The sequence below is a fragment of the Hyla sarda genome, chromosome 9, assembly GCF_029499605.1.
Source record: "Hyla sarda isolate aHylSar1 chromosome 9, aHylSar1.hap1, whole genome shotgun sequence".
Lineage (NCBI taxonomy): Eukaryota > Metazoa > Chordata > Amphibia > Anura > Hylidae > Hyla > Hyla sarda.
The window spans coordinates 171,705,216-171,724,059 of NC_079197.1; the positions used below are offsets into that span (position 1 = coordinate 171,705,216).

General features: G+C 43.7%; 1 protein-coding gene across 2 annotated transcripts in view; it reads right to left on the minus strand.

The window, feature by feature from the left end:
- WDR46 (WD repeat domain 46) overlaps positions 1 to 18,844 on the minus strand; it is a 37,191-nt gene that overhangs the window by 8,405 nt on the left and 9,942 nt on the right. For both annotated transcript variants that reach the window (XM_056540409.1, XM_056540408.1), the window contains exons 3-7: positions 16,759 to 16,860; positions 15,405 to 15,485; positions 15,127 to 15,239; positions 236 to 323; positions 92 to 153 (exon numbers count right to left, since the gene is read on the minus strand). In XM_056540409.1, coding sequence (XP_056396384.1) covers positions 92 to 153; positions 236 to 323; positions 15,127 to 15,239; positions 15,405 to 15,485; positions 16,759 to 16,824 — 410 coding nt within the window. In that variant the 5' untranslated portion in view covers positions 16,825 to 16,860. The remainder of the gene's footprint in view (positions 1 to 91; positions 154 to 235; positions 324 to 15,126; positions 15,240 to 15,404; positions 15,486 to 16,758; positions 16,861 to 18,844) is intronic.

The window sequence follows — 18,844 nt, forward strand, 5'->3', positions numbered from 1 at the left end:
AACACCGGAGGGTTAAGTACTATCACTCCTACAACTCCACAATATTCACATGTACAAGGAGGATGAGAGTCTTAGTCGTACGTCCGCTCACCTTCCGTTCCGAGAGTAGTTGATCCTGTAAGGACCGAACTGGTTGAGGTTGAGGTTAAAATGCTGCAAATAAAACAGATGACGATGTCAGGAAGAGAAAATAAAACGTGAGGAGGCAGCGGGGACCCTGGGCCGGCATCTTTACCTTTGATGCGCTAGTAATGTCCACCGCCTCGGTTATGTCCTGCTGGGTTATGATGCTCGTGTCCTCCCCTTCATCGCCTTCAAGGAACCTGCAAAAAAAGGCAACAAGTCGCATTACGGCACTGCTGGGAGTTGTATTCCATCACAACCCATCCTTCTATGTTCTAGGGCCTGGGTTCTCAACCTGGGGTACGCCAGGGGCTGTCAGGGGGTATGCAAAAGCGCTGTCAAATACCGGCCATGCATTGGCCAGTATTTGACAGCGCATAGCGGAGAACGTCCGCGGCAGCTCACTGTAAAGAAGCCGCAGCCCGAGCTGCGGCCGCGGCTACTGTGAGTGAGCTGCATGGTCGAGGGAGACGTGTGACCTCCCATGACGTTGTGCGGACTTGCCGCACAGCGCAGGAGGTGGTCACACGTCAGGGCACCGCAGGATGCCAGTTAAAGGAGAAAAACAAAAAGTTAAAAACAACTGTATGGAGGGGGATGTATGGAACGGAGGGGGATGTATGAGACCGGAGGGGGGGGGGGGGTGTATGGGACGGAGCACAAGGCATTAAGATGGAGGGGGAGAGGGATAATGGCGGAGAGGGGATGGGGAGTAATAAAGCACAAGGCATTAAAATGTTATGCCTTGTGCTTTATTTCTCCCCATCCCCCCTCTGCCATTATCCCTCTCCCCCTCCATCTTAATCCCCTTGCGCCATTCCCCCTCCCTCTGATCCCCTTTTGCCATATCGGATAATAATGGCACAAGGGGATAAAGATGGAGGAGGAATAATAACACAAGGGGATAAAGATGGAGGAGGAATAATAACACAAGGGGATAAAGATGGAGGAGGAATAATAACACAAGGGGATAAAGATGGAGGAGGAGGAATAATAACACAAGGGTATAAAGATGGAGGAGGAGGAATAATAACACAAGGGGATAAAGATGGAGGAGGAGGAATAATAACACAAGGGGATAAAGATGGAGGAGGAGGAATAATAACACAAGGGGATAAAGATGGAGGAGGAATAATAACACAAGGGGATAAAGATGGAGGAGGGAATAATAACACAAGGGGATAAAGATGGAGGAGGAATAATAACACAAGGAGATAAAGATGGAGGAGGAATAATAACACAAGGGGATAAAGATGGAGGAGGAGGAATAATAACACAAGGGGATAAAGATGGAGGAGGAATAATAACACAAGGGGATAAAGATGGAGGAGGAATAATAACACAAGGGGATAAAGATGGAGGAGGAATAATGGGACAAGGGGATAAAGATGGAGAAGGAATAATAACACAAGGAGATAAAGATGGAGGAGGAATAATAACACAAGGGGATAAAGATGGAGGAGGAGGAATAATAACACAAGGGGATAAAGATGGAGGAGGAATAATAATAACACAAGGGGATAAAGATGGAGGAGGAATAATAACACAAGGGGATAAAGATGGAGGAGGAATAATAACACAAGAGGATAAAGATGGAGGAGGAATAATAACACAAGAGGATAAAGATGGAGAAGGAATAATAACACAAGAGGATAAAGATGGAGGAGGAATAATAACACAAGGGGATAAAGATGGAGGAGGAGGAATAATAACACAATGGGATAAAGATGGAGGAGGAATAATAACACAAGGGGATAAAGATGGAGGAGGAATAATAACACAAGGGGATAAAGATGGAGGAGGAATAATAACACAAGGGGATAAAGATGGAGGAGGAATAATAACACAAGGGGATAAAGATGGAGGAGGAATAATAACACAAGGGAATAAAGATGGAGGGGGAATAATAACACAAGGGGATAAAGATGGAGGAGGAATAATAACACAAGGGGATAAAGATGGAGGAGGAGGAATAACACAAGGGGATAAAGATGGAGGAGGAATAATAACACAAGGGGATAAAGATGGAGGAGGAATAATAACACAAGGGGATAAAGATGGAGGAGGAATAATAACACAAGGGGATAAAGATGGAGGAGGGAATAATAACACAAGGGGATAAAGATGGAGGAGGGAATAATAACACAAGGGGATAAAGATGGAGGAGGAATAATAACACAAGGAGATAAAGATGGAGGAGGAATAATAACACAAGGGGATAAAGATGGAGGAGGAATAATAACACAAGGGGATAAAGATGGAGGAGGAATAATAACACAAGGGGATAAAGATGGAGGGGGAATAATAACACAAGGGGATAAAGATGGAGGGGGAATAATAACACAAGGGGATAAAGATGGAGGAGGAATAATAACACAAGGGGATAAAGATGGAGGAGGAATAATAACACAAGGGGATAAAGATGGAGGAGGAATAATAACACAAGGGGATAAAGATGGAGGAGGAATAATAACACAAGGGGATAAAGATGGAGGAGGAATAATAACACAAGGGGATAAAGATGGAGGAGGGAATAATAACACAAGGGGATAAAGATGGAGGAGGGAATAATAACACAAGGGGATAAAGATGGAGGAGGAATAATAACACAAGGAGATAAAGATGGAGGAGGAATAATAACACAAGGGGATAAAGATGGAGGAGGAGGAATAATAACACAAGGGGATAAAGATGGAGGAGGAATAATAACACAAGGGGATAAAGATGGAGGAGGAATAATAACACAAGGGGATAAAGATGGAGGAGGAATAATGGGACAAGGGGATAAAGATGGAGAAGGAATAATAACACAAGGAGATAAAGATGGAGGAGGAATAATAACACAAGGGGATAAAGATGGAGGAGGAATAATAACACAAGGGGATAAAGATGGAGGAGGAATAATGACACAAGGGAATAAAGATGGAGGAGGAGGAATAATAACACAAGGGGATAAAGATGGAGGAGGAATAATAACACAAGGGGATAAAGATGGAGGAGGAATAATAACACAAGGGGATAAAGATGGAGGAGGGAATAATAACACAAGGGGATAAAGATGGAGGAGGAATAATGGGACAAGGGGATAAAGATGGAGAAGGAATAATAACACAAGGAGATAAAGATGGAGGAGGAATAATAACACAAGGGGATAAAGATGGAGGAGGAATAATAACACAAGGGGATAAAGATGGAGGAGGAATAATAATAACACAAGGGGATAAAGATGGAGGAGGAATAATAACACAAGAGGATAAAGATGGAGGAGGAATAATAATAACACAAGGGGATAAAGATGGAGGAGGAATAATAACACAAGAGGATAAAGATGGAGGAGGAATAATAACACAAGAGGATAAAGATGGAGAAGGAATAATAACACAAGAGGATAAAGATGGAGGAGGAATAATAACACAAGGGGATAAAGATGGAGGAGGAATAATAACACAAGGGGATAAAGATGGAGGAGGAATAATAACACAAGGGGATAAAGATGGAGGAGGAATAATAACACAAGGGGATAAAGATGGAGGAGGAGGAGGAATAATAACACAAGGGGATAAAGATGGAGGAGGAGGAATAATAACACAAGGGGATAAAGATGGAGGAGGAATAATAACACAAGGGGATAAAGATGGAGGAGGAATAATAACACAAGGAGATAAAGATGGAGGAGGGAATAATAACACAAGGGGGATAAAGATGGAGGAGGAATAATAACACAAGGGGGATAAAGATGGAGGAGGAATAAGAACACAAGGGGATAAAGATGGAGGAAGAATAATAACACAAGGGGATAAAGATGGAGGAGGAATAATAACACAAGGGGATAAAGATGGAGGAGGAATAATAACACAAGGGGATAAAGATGGAGGAGGAATAATAACACAAGGGAATAAAGATGGAGGGGGAATAATAACACAAGGGGATAAAGATGGAGGAGGAATAATAACACAAGGGGATAAAGATGGAGGGGGAATAATAACACAAGGGGATAAAGATGGAGGAGGAATAATAACACAAGGGGATAAAGATGGAGGAGGAATAATAACACAAGGGGATAAAGATGGAGGAGGAATAATAACACAAGGGGATAAAGATGGAGGAAGAATAATAACACCAGGAGATAAAGATGGAGGAGGAATAATAACACAAGGAGATAAAGATGGAGGAGGAGGAATAATAACACAAGGGGATAAAGATGGAGGGGGAATAATAACACAAGGGGATAAAGATGGAGGAGGAATAATAACACAAGGGGATAAAGATGGAGGAGGAATAATAACACAAGGAGATAAAGATGGAGGAGGAATAATAACACAAGGGGATAAAGATGGAGGAGGGTGAATAATAACACAAGGGGATAAAGATGGAGGGGGAATAATAACACAAGGGGATAAAGATGGAGGGGGAATAATAACACAAGGGGATAAAGATGGAGGAGGAATAATAACACAAGGGGATAAAGATGGAGGAGGAGGAATAATAACACAAGGGGATAAAGATGGAGGAGGAATAATAACACAAGGGGATTAAGATGGAGGGGGAATAATAACACAAGGAGATAAAGATGGAGGAGGAATAATAACACAAGGGGATAAAGATGGAGGAGGGGGAATAATAACACAAGGGGATAAAGATGGAGGAGGGGGAATAATAACACAAGGGGATAAAGATGGAGGAGGAATAATAACACAAGGGGGATAAAGATGGAGGAGGAATAATAACACAAGGGGATAAAGATGGAGGAGGAATAATAACACAAGAGGATAAAGATGGAGGAGGAATAATAACACAAGGGGATAAAGATGGAGGAGGGAATAATAACACAAGGGGATAAAGATGGAGGAGGAATAATAACACAAGGGGATAAAGATGGAGGAGGAGTAATAACACAAGGGGATAAAGATGGAGGAGGAATAATAACACAAGGGGATAAAGATGGAGGAGGAATAATAACACAAGGGGATAAAGATGGAGGAGGAATAATAACACAAGGGGATAAAGATGAATGAGGAATAATAACACAAGGGGATAAAGATGGAGGAGGAATAATAACACAAGGGGATAAAGATGGAGGAGGAGGAATAACACAAGGAGATAAAGATGGAGGAGGAATAATAACACAGGGGGATAAAGATGGAGGAGGAATAATAACACAAGGGGATAAAGATGGAGGAGGAATAATAACACAGGGGGATTAAGATGGAGGAGGAATAATAACACAAGGAGATAAAGATGGAGGAGGAAGAATAATAACACAAGGAGATAAAGATGGAGGAGGAATAATAACACAAGGAGATAAAGATGGAGGAGGAATAATAACACAAGGGGGATAAAGATGGAGGAGGAATAATAACACAAGGGGATAAAGATGGAGGAGGAATAATAACACAAGGGGATAAAGATGGAGGAGGAATAATAACACAAGGGATAAAGATGGAGGAGGAATAATAACACAAGGGGATAAAGATGGAGGAGGAATAATAACACAAGGAAATAAATATGGAGGAGGAATAATAACACAAGGGGGATAAAGATGGAGGAGGAATAATAACACAAGGGGATAAAGATGGAGGAGGAATAATAACACAAGGGGATAAAGATGGAGGAGGAATAATAACACAAGGGGATAAAGATGGAGGAGGAATAATAACACAAGGGGATAAAGATGGAGGAGGAATAATAACACAAGGGGATAAAGATGGAGGAGGAATAATAACACAAGGGGATAAAGATGGAGGAGGAATAAGAACACAAGGGGATAAAGATGGAGGAGGAATAATAACACAAGGGGATAAAGATGGAGGAGGAGGAATAACACAAGGGGATAAAGATGGAGGGGGAATAATAACACAAGGGGATAAAGATGGAGAAGGGAATAATAACACAAGGGGATAAAGATGGAGGAGGAATAATAACACAAGGAGATAAAGATGGAGGAGGAATAATAACACAAGGGGGATAAAGATGGAGGAGGAATAATAACACAAGGGGATAAAGATGGAGGAGGAATAATAACACAGGGGATAAAGATGGAGGAGGAATAATAACACAAGGAGATAAATATGGAGGAGGAATAATAACACAAGGGGGATAAAGATGGAGGAGGAATAATAACACAAGGGGATAAAGATGGAGGAGGAATAATAACACAAGGGGATAAAGATGGAGGAGGAATAATAACACAAGGGGATAAAGATGGAGGAGGAATAAGAACACAAGGGGATAAAGATGGAGGAGGAATAAGAACACAAGGGGATAAAGATGGAGGAGGAATAATAACACAAGGGGATAAAGATGGAGGAGGAGGAATAACACAAGGGGATAAAGATGGAGGGGGAATAATAACACAAGGGGATAAAGATGGAGAAGGGAATAATAACACAAGGGGATAAAGATGGAGGAGGAATAATAACACAAGGAGATAAAGATGGAGGAGGAATAATAACACAAGGGGGATAAAGATGGAGGAGGAATAATAACACAAGGGGATAAAGATGGAGGAGGAATAATAACACAAGGGGATAAAGATGGAGGAGGAATAATAACACAGGGGATAAAGATGGAGGAGGAATAATAACACAAGGGGATAAAGATGGAGGAGGAATAATAACACAAGGGGATAAAGATGGAGGAGGAATAATAACACAAGGGGATAAAGATGGAGGAGGAGGAATAATAACACAATGGGATAAAGATGGAGGAGGAATAATAACACAAGGGGATAAAGATGGAGGAGGAGGATTAATAACACAAGGGGATAAAGATGGAGGAGGAATAATAACACAAGGGGATAAAGATGGAGGAGGAATAATAACACAAGGGGATAAAGATGGAGGAGGAGGAATAATAACACAAGGGGATAAAGATGGAGGAGGAATAATAACACAAGGGGATAAAGATGGAGGAGGAATAATAACACAAGGGGATAAAGATGGAGGAGGAATAATAACACAAGGGGATAAAGATGGAGGAGGAATAATAACACAAGGGGATAAAGATGGAGGAGGAATAATAACACAAGGGAATAAAGATGGAGGGGGAATAATAACACAAGGGGATAAAGATGGAGGAGGAATAATAACACAAGGGGATAAAGATGGAGGAGGAATAATAACACAAGGGGATAAAGATGGAGGAGGGATAATAACACAAGGGGATAAAGATGGAGGAGGGAATAATAACACAAGGGGATAAAGATGGAGGAGGAATAATAACACAAGGGGATAAAGATGGAGGAGGAATAATAACACAAGGGGATAAAGATGGAGGAGGAATAATAACACAAGGGGATAAAGATGGAGGAGGAATAATAACACAAGGGGATAAAGATGGAGGAGGGAATAATAACACAAGGGGATAAAGATGGAGGAGGGAATAATAACACAAGGGGATAAAGATGGAGGAGGAATAATAACACAAGGGGATAAAGATGGAGGAGGAATAATAACACAAGGGGATAAAGATGGAGGAGGAATAATAACACAAGGGGATAAAGATGGAGGAGGAATAATGACACAAGGGAATAAAGATGGAGGAGGAGGAATAATAACACAAGGGGATAAAGATGGAGGAGGAATAATAACACAAGGGGATAAAGATGGAGGAGGAATAATAACACAAGGGGATAAAGATGGAGGAGGGAATAATAACACAAGGGGATAAAGATGGAGGCGGAATAATGGGACAAGGGGATAAAGATGGAGAAGGAATAATAACACAAGGAGATAAAGATGGAGGAGGAATAATAACACAAGGGGATAAAGATGGAGGAGGAATAATAATAACACAAGGGGATAAAGATGGAGGAGGAATAATAATAACACAAGGGGATAAAGATGGAGGAGGAATAATAACACAAGAGGATAAAGATGGAGGAGGAATAATAACACAAGAGGATAAAGATGGAGAAGGAATAATAACACAAGAGGATAAAGATGGAGGAGGAATAATAACACAAGGGGATAAAGATGGAGGAGGAATAATAACACAAGGGGATAAAGATGGAGGAGGAATAATAACACAAGGGGATAAAGATGGAGGAGGAATAATAACACAAGGGGATAAAGATGGAGGAGGAGGAGGAATAATAACACAAGGGGATAAAGATGGAGGAGGAGGAATAATAACACAAGGGGATAAAGATGGAGGAGGAATAATAACACAAGGGGATAAAGATGGAGGAGGAATAATAACACAAGGGGATAAAGATGGAGGAGGAATAATAACACAAGGGGATAAAGATGGAGGAGGAATAATAACACAAGGGGATAAAGATGGAGGAGGAATAATAACACAAGGGAATAAAGATGGAGGAGGAATAATAACACAAGGGGATAAAGATGGAGGAGGAATAATAACACAAGGGGATAAAGATGGAGGAGGGAATAATAACACAAGGGGATAAAGATGGAGGAGGAATAATAACAAGGGGATAAAGATGGAGGGGGAATAATAACACAAGGGGATAAAGATGGAGGAGGAATAATAACACAAGGGAATAAAGATGGAGGAGGAATAATAACACAAGGGGATAAAGATGGAGGAGGAATAATAACACAAGGGGATAAAGATGGAGGAGGGAATAATAACACAAGGGGATAAAGATGGAGGAGGAATAATAACACAAGGGGATAAAGATGGAGGAGGAGGAATAATAACACAAGGGGATAAAGATGGAGGAGGAATAATAACAAGGGGATAAAGATGGAGGGGGAATAATAACACAAGGGGATAAAGATGGAGGAGGAATAATAACACAAGGGGATAAAGATGGAGGAGGAATAATAACACAAGGGGATAAAGATGGAGGAAGAATAATAACACCAGGAGATAAAGATGGAGGAGGAATAATAACACAAGGAGATAAAGATGGAGGAGGAGGAATAATAACACAAGGGGATAAAGATGGAGGGGGAATAATAACACAAGGGGATAAAGATGGAGGAGGAATAATAACACAAGGGGATAAAGATGGAGGAGGAATAATAACACAAGGAGATAAAGATGGAGGAGGAATAATAACACAAGGGGATAAAGATGGAGGAGGGTGAATAATAACACAAGGGGATAAAGATGGAGGGGGAATAATAACACAAGGGGATAAAGATGGAGGGGGAATAATAACACAAGGGGATAAAGATGGAGGAGGAATAATAACACAAGGGGATAAAGATGGAGGAGGAGGAATAATAACACAAGGGGATAAAGATGGAGGAGGAGGAGGAATAATAACACAAGGGGATTAAGATGGAGGGGGAATAATAACACAAGGAGATAAAGATGGAGGAGGAATAATAACACAAGGGGATAAAGATGGAGGAGGGGGAATAATAACACAAGGGGATAAAGATGGAGGAGGAATAATAACACAAGGGGGATAAAGATGGAGGAGGAATAATAACACAAGGGGGATAAAGATGGAGGAGGAATAATAACACAAGAGGATAAAGATGGAGGAGGAATAATAACACAAGGGGATAAAGATGGAGGAGGGAATAATAACACAAGGGGATAAAGATGGAGGAGGAATAATAACACAAGGGGATAAAGATGGAGGAGGAGTAATAACACAAGGGGATAAAGATGGAGGAGGAATAATAACACAAGGGGATAAAGATGGAGGAGGAATAATAACACAAGGGGATAAAGATGGAGGAGGAATAATAACACAAGGGGATAAAGATGGAGGAGGAGGAATAACACAAGGAGATAAAGATGGAGGAGGAATAATAACACAGGGGGATTAAGATGGAGGAGGAATAATAACACAAGGAGATAAAGATGGAGGAGGAGGAATAATAACACAAGGGGATAAAGATGGAGGAGGAATAATAACACAAGGGGATAAAGATGGAGGAGGAATAATAACACAAGGGGATAAAGATGAATGAGGAATAATAACACAAGGGGATAAAGATGGAGGAGGAATAATAACACAAGGGGATAAAGATGGAGGAGGAGGAATAACACAAGGAGATAAAGATGGAGGAGGAATAATAACACAGGGGGATAAAGATGGAGGAGGAATAATAACACAAGGGGATAAAGATGGAGGAGGAATAATAACACAGGGGGATTAAGATGGAGGAGGAATAATAACACAAGGAGATAAAGATGGAGGAGGAAGAATAATAACACAAGGAGATAAAGATGGAGGAGGAATAATAACACAAGGAGATAAAGATGGAGGAGGAATAATAACACAAGGGGGATAAAGATGGAGGAGGAATAATAACACAAGGGGATAAAGATGGAGGAGGAATAATAACACAAGGGGATAAAGATGGAGGAGGAATAATAACACAAGGGATAAAGATGGAGGAGGAATAATAACACAAGGGGATAAAGATGGAGGAGGAATAATAACACAAGGAGATAAATATGGAGGAGGAATAATAACACAAGGGGGATAAAGATGGAGGAGGAATAATAACACAAGGGGATAAGGATGGAGGAGGAATAATAACACAAGGGGATAAAGATGGAGGAGGAATAATAACACAAGGGGATAAAGATGGAGGAGGAATAAGAACACAAGGGGATAAAGATGGAGGAGGAATAATAACACAAGGGGATAAAGATGGAGGAGGAGGAATAACACAAGGGGATAAAGATGGAGGGGGAATAATAACACAAGGGGATAAAGATGGAGAAGGGAATAATAACACAAGGGGATAAAGATGGAGGAGGAATAATAACACAAGGAGATAAAGATGGAGGAGGAATAATAACACAAGGGGGATAAAGATGGAGGAGGAATAATAACACAAGGGGATAAAGATGGAGGAGGAATAATAACACAGGGGATAAAGATGGAGGAGGAATAAGAACACAAGGGGATAAAGATGGAGGAGGAATAATAACACAAGGGGATAAAGATGGAGGAGGAATAATAACACAAGGAGATAAAGATGGAGGAGGAATAACACAAGGGGATAAAGATGGAGGAGGAATAATAACACAAGGGGATAAAGATGGAGGAGGAATAACACAAGGGGATAAAGATGTAGGAGGAATAATAACACAAGGGGATAAAGATGGAGGAGGAATAATAGTACAAGGGGATAAAGATGGAGGAGGAATAATAACACAAGGGGATAAAGATGGAGGAGGGAATAATAACACAAGGGGATAAAGATGGAGAAGGGAATAATAACACAAGGGGATAAAGATGGAGGAGGAATAATAACACAAGGAGATAAAGATGGAGGAGGAATAATAACACAAGGGGGATAAAGATGGAGGAGGAATAATAACACAAGGGGATAAAGATGGAGGAGGAATAATAACACAAGGGGATAAAGATGGAGGAGGAATAATAACACAGGGGATAAAGATGGAGGAGGAATAATAACACAAGGGGATAAAGATGGAGGAGGAATAATAACACAAGGGGATAAAGATGGAGGAGGAATAATAACACAAGGAGATAAAGATGGAGGAGGAATAATAACACAAGGGGATAAAGATGGAGGGGGGATAATAACACAAGGGGATAAAGATGGAGGAGGAATAATAACACAAGGAGATAAAGATGGAGGAGGAATAATAACACAAGGGGATAAAGATGGAGGAGGAATAATAACACAAGGGGATAAAGATGGAGGGGGAATAATAACACAGGGGGATTAAGATGGAGGAGGAGGAATAATAACACAAGGGGATAAAGATGGAGGAGGAATAATAACACAAGGGGATAAAGATGGAGGAGGGGGAATAATAACACAAGGGGATAAAGATGGAGGAGGGGGAATAATAACACAAGGGGATTAAGATGGAGGGGGAATAATAACACAAGGAGATAAAGATGGAGGAGGAATAATGGTACAAGGGGATAAAGATGGAGGAGGGATAATAACACAAGGGGATAAAGATGGAGGAGGAATAATAACACAAGGAGATAAAGATGGAGGAGGAATAATAACACAAGGGGATGAAGATGGAGGAGGAATAATAACACAAGGAGATAAAGATGGAGGAGGAATAATAACACAAGGAGATAAAGATGGAGGAGGAATAATAACACAAGGGGATAAAGATGGAGGAGGAATAATAACACAAGGGGATGAAGATGGAGGAGGAATAATAACACAAGGGGATAAAGATGGAGGAGGAATAATGGTACAAGGGAATAAAGATGGAGGAGGAATAATAACACAAGGAGATAAAGATGGAGGAGGAATAATAACACAAGGGGATAAAGATGGAGGAGGAATAATAACACAAGGGGATAAAGATGGAGGAGGAATAATAACACAAGGAGATAAAGATGGAGGAGGAATAATAACACAAGGGGATAAAGATGGAGGAGGAATAATAATAAGACAAGGGGATAAAGATGGAGGAGGAATAATAACACAAGGGGATAAAGATGGAGGGGGAATAATAACACAAGGAGATAAAGATGGAGGAGGAATAATAACACAAGGGGATAAAGATGGAGGAGGAATAATAACACAAGGGGATAAAGATGGAGGAGGAATAATAACACAAGGAGATAAAGATGGAGGAGGAGGAATAATAACACAAGGGGATAAAGATGGAGGAGGAATAATAACACAAGGGGATAAAGATGGAGGAGGGAATAATAATAAGACAAGGGGATAAAGATGGAGGAGGAATAATAACACAAGGGGATAAAGATGGAGGGGGGATACATTAGTATGAAGGTAAGAACACGCCTGTTGTCCGCGGGTACCCCTCACGCGCAGGTTCTGCACGAGGGGGTACCCGCGGACATACTTTCAGCCTTTGGGGGTACAGTCGCCAAAAAGGTTGAGAACCACTGTTCTAGGGGACATAAGCAACAAGAAGCGGCTTTTTATTCCTTTGAGAACACAAACAGCTGAGCGTGCATGTGGGGATTGAGAGAGAGAGAGAAAGAGAGAGAGAGAGCCATCGGCTGTCCATACTTATACTTACTTTTTATACTCACCAATACCAATTACTTTAGGCAAAAGTCGAACATGAGACCCCTCACTGACACTAATACTTAGGAAATGCCCCTCAGTAGTTAGGCAGGGAATCCCCCCTATTAGGTAGAAGCCCCAGTAGTTAGGTATGGAATCTCCCCTAGTAGGTAGAAACCCCCAGTAGTTAGGTAAGGAATCCCCCTATTAGGAAGAAGCCCCCAGTAGGTAAGGAATTCCCCCTTATAGGTAGAAGCCCCCAGTAGGTAGGGCATCCCTCTATTAGGTAAGAGCTAACAGTAGTTAGGTAGGGAATCCCCTTATTAGGTAGAAGCCCCCAGTAATTAGGTAGGGAACCCCCCCCCCCTATTAGGTAGAAGCCCCCAGTAGTTAGGTAGGGAATCCCCCCTATTAGGTAGAAGCCCCAAGTAGTTAGGTAGGGAATCCTCCCTATTAGGTAGAAGCCCCCAGTAGGTAGGGAATCCATCTATTAGGTAGAAGCCCCCCCAATAGTTAGGTAGGGAATCCCCCCCTATTAGGTAGGTAGTGAACTTCCTATTAGGTAGAAGCCTCCAGTAATTATGTAGTCAGGTAGAAGCCCCCGTTAGGTAGAAAATTTCTAATTAGGTTGAAGCCCAAGAGAAAATAAAAATCCCCCTCACCTCCCTCAGCTCCTGAGACCTCTGTATCCGCCAGAGGTGCAGGACCTTCCGGGCGATGAAATGACGTCATCACACGCAGGTCCTTACACCACTGAGCGATGAAGAGGTCTCAGCACGGGAGTGAAATTTATTATTTTTATGGTTTGCCGGTATTGGAAACATTTTCACTTTCACATAAAAGTCCAGAATCGGTGCAGATACAGTATAGGGACATCCTTATATGCAACCATGGCAACCCCAGAGCAAGCGTGACATCTACCTTATTGGAACGGAGAAAAACGAAGCAAAGTGGAAGCTAGAATTTACCTTTTTTTTTTTTTTTTTTTTTTTTTTTTATAAAAATAAAAATATTTGTTCCATTCTTAACCCCTTATGACCTGGTCATTGCCACCGGGGAATGTCTTGTGTCATATGCGGGGGTGCCTCATGTCATACTAGGGGGGGGAAGGGGGTATGTCTTGTGTCATATGCGGGGGTGACTTGCTTCATACTACGAGGGGAGGGGAGGTATGTCTTGTGTCGTATGCGGGGGCGCCTCATGTCATACTAGGGGGGGGGGGGAAGTCTTGTGTCATACGCGGGGGTGCCTCGTGTGATACTAGGGGGGGGGGGATGTCTTGTGTCATACGCGGGGGCGCCTCATGTCATACTAGGGGGGGGGATGTCTTGTGTCATACGCGGGGGCGCCTCATGTCATACTAGGAGGGGGGGGATGTCTTGTGTCATACGCGGGGGTGCCTCATGTCATACTAGGAGGGGGGGGATGTCTTGTGTCACATGCGGGGGCGCCTCATGTCATACTAGGAGGGGGGGGGGGATGTCTTGTGTCATATGCGGGGGCGCCTCGTGTCATACTAGGGGGGGGGGATGTCTTGTGTCACATGCGGGGGCGCCTCATGTCATACTAGGAGGGGGGGGGATGTCTTGTGTCATATGCGGGGGCACCTCGTGTCATACTAGGAGGGGAGGGGATGTGTTGTGTCACATGCGGGGGCGCCTCATGTCATACTAGGAGGGGGAGGGGATGTGTTGTGTCACATGCGGGGGCACCTCGTGTCATACTAGGAGGGGGGGATGTCTTGTGTCATACGCGGGGGCGCCTCATGTCATACTAGGAGGGGGGGGGATGTCTTGTGTCATACGCGGGGGCGCCTCATGTCATACTAGGAGGGGGGGGATGTCTTGTGTCACATGGGGGGCGCCTCATGTCATAGGAGGGGGGGGGAGATGTCTTGTGTCACATGCGGGGGCGCCTCATGTCATACTAGGAGGGGGGATGTCTTGTGTCACATGGGGGGCCCCTCATGTCATACTAGGAGGGGGGGATGTCTTGTGTCACATGGGGGGCGCCTCATGTCATACTAGGAGGGGGGATGTCTTGTGTCATACTGGGGGATACAGGGGGATGCCTTCCTGCAGCCTCTCACCCTTGCTCCTCCGGCAGCAGCAGATCGTGTTTCGCCGCCTGGTTAAGCGCGCTCTGCACCTTGCTCTCCTCCACCTTCATGCGCTTCCGCACAGCTGGAAAAGTTTTCTTATCCTGGAAAGCAAAAGGTTATTATACCTGAGGAATATCTAATCTACGTACAAAACGCCACAGCGTGCGACCGCCATACACGGAGCTCAGGAGGGCGGCAAACTGATCGTCTGGGTGAAAAACTGGTAAACTGAAGGTGGGCCGATGGCGCCCATCCCCCATACTGACCGTCTCCGCTTTCCTCGCTCTCTCGTATCTGCTCAGCTGATCGCTTGGCACGGAGGGAAGACCGGGGAAGGGATCTTCTGCCTGAAACAAAACATAAAAAATGAAAACTGGGGTGAGAAATGAAGGACGCAAAACTGCAACTCCCAGCATGCCCCAGCCAAAAAGCCACGCTGGGAGTTCCACTTGGGTCTTAATGTTCCATATTTCATTGTTCTCACGGGAAGAGAACCCTCTATGGAGGTGTCAAACAGTAGCTGAACCCCACTAAGAAGACATGTATGCTCAGTCGAGCTGAGCATGCACATGTATGGGCAGGGCCAAGAGGAATATGTGCTGTCACAAGAGTCTGGCCGACATCTCTCTCAACCCCTTAAGGACCCGGCAGTTTTCAGATTTAGCATTTTCGTTTTTTCCTCCTTACGCTGCATTCACACCGCGTTTTTGCAGTACATTTCCCGTATACATTTTCAATGTGAAAACCGCACAGAACCGTATTGTAGACCGTACGCATTGACTCTCCATTGAAAACCGTGCGCTGAAAGATGCATCAGGTTGTGTCTGTTTTGCATCCTGTACGGTTTTGTCCGTTTTTTTTTCCCCGTACCCAATACTGTAGTCTACCATGGTTTTTGGTCCGGGTGAAAAACTGTATTAAACCGTATATGTCTTTGTTTTTTTTAACATGGGAGTCAACGGGAACCATATGTGCGTACGGTTCCATCCGGTTTTCACCATACGGTTTTTGACTTTGCAGTTTTTTTTCTTGGAATTTCAATCAAACAAGTGAAACTTTATTAAAAATGGAGTTAAAAACGTATACGTTTTTTTTCTTCCAAAACTGAGGCAACCGGACATCATTTTTCAAACCGTATATGGTTTTTAACTGTATATGAGTTTAAATTTGTACACACGTTTTGATACAGTTTAGTCAGGTTTTGAGGAATCCGTTTTTCATCAAAAACCTGATACAGGAAATGTATTGCAAAAACGTGGTGTGAATGCTCCCTTACCTTTTAAAAATCATAACTTTTTTGCGCCACCAATTCTACTTTGCAGTGACATTAGTCATTTTACCCAAAAATCTACGGCGAAACAAAAAAAAATAAAAAATCATTGTGCAACAAAATGTAAGAAAAAACGCCATTTTGTAACTTTTGGGGGCTTCCGTTTCTACGCAGTGCAGGACTTTATAACTTAATATCTTCACCATCCCTGAGGGCAAAAACGTCCCCCGGGGGTTGGGGAGGATAACGATTTTAGCCTATACAATGCATTGCCAAGCGTTATATATACTAAAATCTGCCGATTGTTTCCCTTTAAGGAACGTTACACTGTATTTGTCCTGGACACTCACCCCGGAGATTAACTCTTTCTTCTTCTGGTTGTTCTTCCATTGGCCTTGATTGGGTCTTTGCGTCATCTTCTCATCTCCCCCTTTGTGGAACCTCTTTACTGTCTGTAACAGCAGAAATATCATACATTTATACCGCAGACTTAAAGGGGTACTCCGCCCCTAGACATCTTATCCCCTATCCAAAGGATAGAGGATAAGATGTGAGATCGCCGCGGTGCCGCTGCTGGGGACCCCGGGGATCCCCACCGCGCTATCATTACAGCACAGAGCGAGTTCGCTCTGTGCGTAATGACGGGCGATACAGCGGACGGAGCCGTGTGACGTCATGGCTCCGCCCCTGGTGACATCACGGCCCGTCCCATTAATGCAAGTCTATGGCAGGGGGCGTGACGACTGCCTCGCCCCCTCCCACAGACTTGTATTGAAAGGGGCGGGCCGTGACATCACGAGGGGCGGAGCCGTGACGTAACGATGCTCCGTCCCCCTGTATTGCGCGTCATTACGTCATTATATCGCTCTGTGCAGTAATGATAGCGCAGTGCCGCAGCGGCGAATCCCTGGGGTCCCCAGCAGCGGCACCGCGGCGATCTGACATCTTATCTTATAAGATGTCTAGGGGCGGAGTACCCCTTTAAAGGAGTTCTTTAGTGAAAAATAACTTACAATATTAATTATAAAAATAATAAGTTATAGATTGCGGGGGGTCCGAGTGCTGGCCCCCCCCCCCACCCCCCCTGCGATCTCCTGTATGGGGCCCCGGCAGCCCGCGGAAAGGGGGCGTGTTGGCCACCGAAAGAAGCGGCAGCTGACACTCCCCCTCAATACAACTCTATGGCAGAGCCTAAGCGCTGCCTTCGGCAATCTCCGGCTCTGCCATAGAGTTGTATTGAGGGGGCGTGTCAGCCGCCGCGTTGTGCGGTGGTCAGGACACCCACTATCTGGCCAGCAGACTACTCCTTTAAAAGGAGTTCTGTAGTGAAAAATAACTTATCCCCTATCCAAAGGATAGAGGATAAGTTATAGATCGCGGGGGGGGGGGGGGGGGGGGGGGGGTCTGAACACTGGGACCACCCGCGATCTCCTGAACGGGGCCTCGACAATATGCTGGAAGGGGGCGTGCCGACCCCCGCACGGAGCACCGGCCATCACACTCCCTCCATGTATCCCATAGAGATAAACTGAGGGGGGAGTGTCAGCCGTGACTTCCGGCGGGGGTCAGAACGGCCGCTTCCGGCAGATTCCCGGCGCTCGGACCCCCCCCCCCCCAAATCTATAACTTATCTTCTATCCAAAGGATAAGGGATAAGTTATTTTTCGCCGCACTACTCCTTTAAACAAAGCCCATCTGTATTATAGCTAGGGTTTCAGATTTCGGTATTGCCGATTTATTTGATAGAATATAGGCCGAACACCGATTCATACATCCTAGAGCAGTGGTCTCCAACCTGCGCACCTCCAGATGTTGCAAAACTACAACTCCCAGCATGCCCGGACAGCCAACGGCTGTCCGGGCATGCTGGGAGTTGTAGTTTTGCAACATCTGGAGGTGCGCAGGTTGGAGACCACTGTTCTAGAGGATTAACAATGAAACTGACCAGATGGGCAATGTGACCATCAATAATAGGACCTGACGGCCATTATATGTGTACGGAGGAAAGAGGATTGGGAAAGTTGGATTTCGATGTTCCCGATTCTTTGTTCTACCCTACGGAGGTGTCAAACAGCAGCTTATACCTTTTAAAAATACACGTATGCTCAGATGAGCTGAGCATACATATGTATGGGGAGGGTCAGGAGGAATAGATGCTGACCTAATAAGATTCCGGCTGACATCTCAGTGTTTTATTCAACCAGTGTGTGTCTCCAGCTGTTGCAAAACTACAACTCCCAGCATGCTGGCAGTTGTAGTTTGGCAACAGCTGGAGACACACTGGTTGGGAAATACTGTTCTTTAACCCCTTAAGGACCAGGCCCATTTTGGCCTTAAAGGGGTATTCCAGGCAAAACGTTTTAATTCATATATCAACTGGCTCCGGAAAGTTAAACAGATTTGTAAATTACTTCTATTAAAAAATCTTAATCCTTC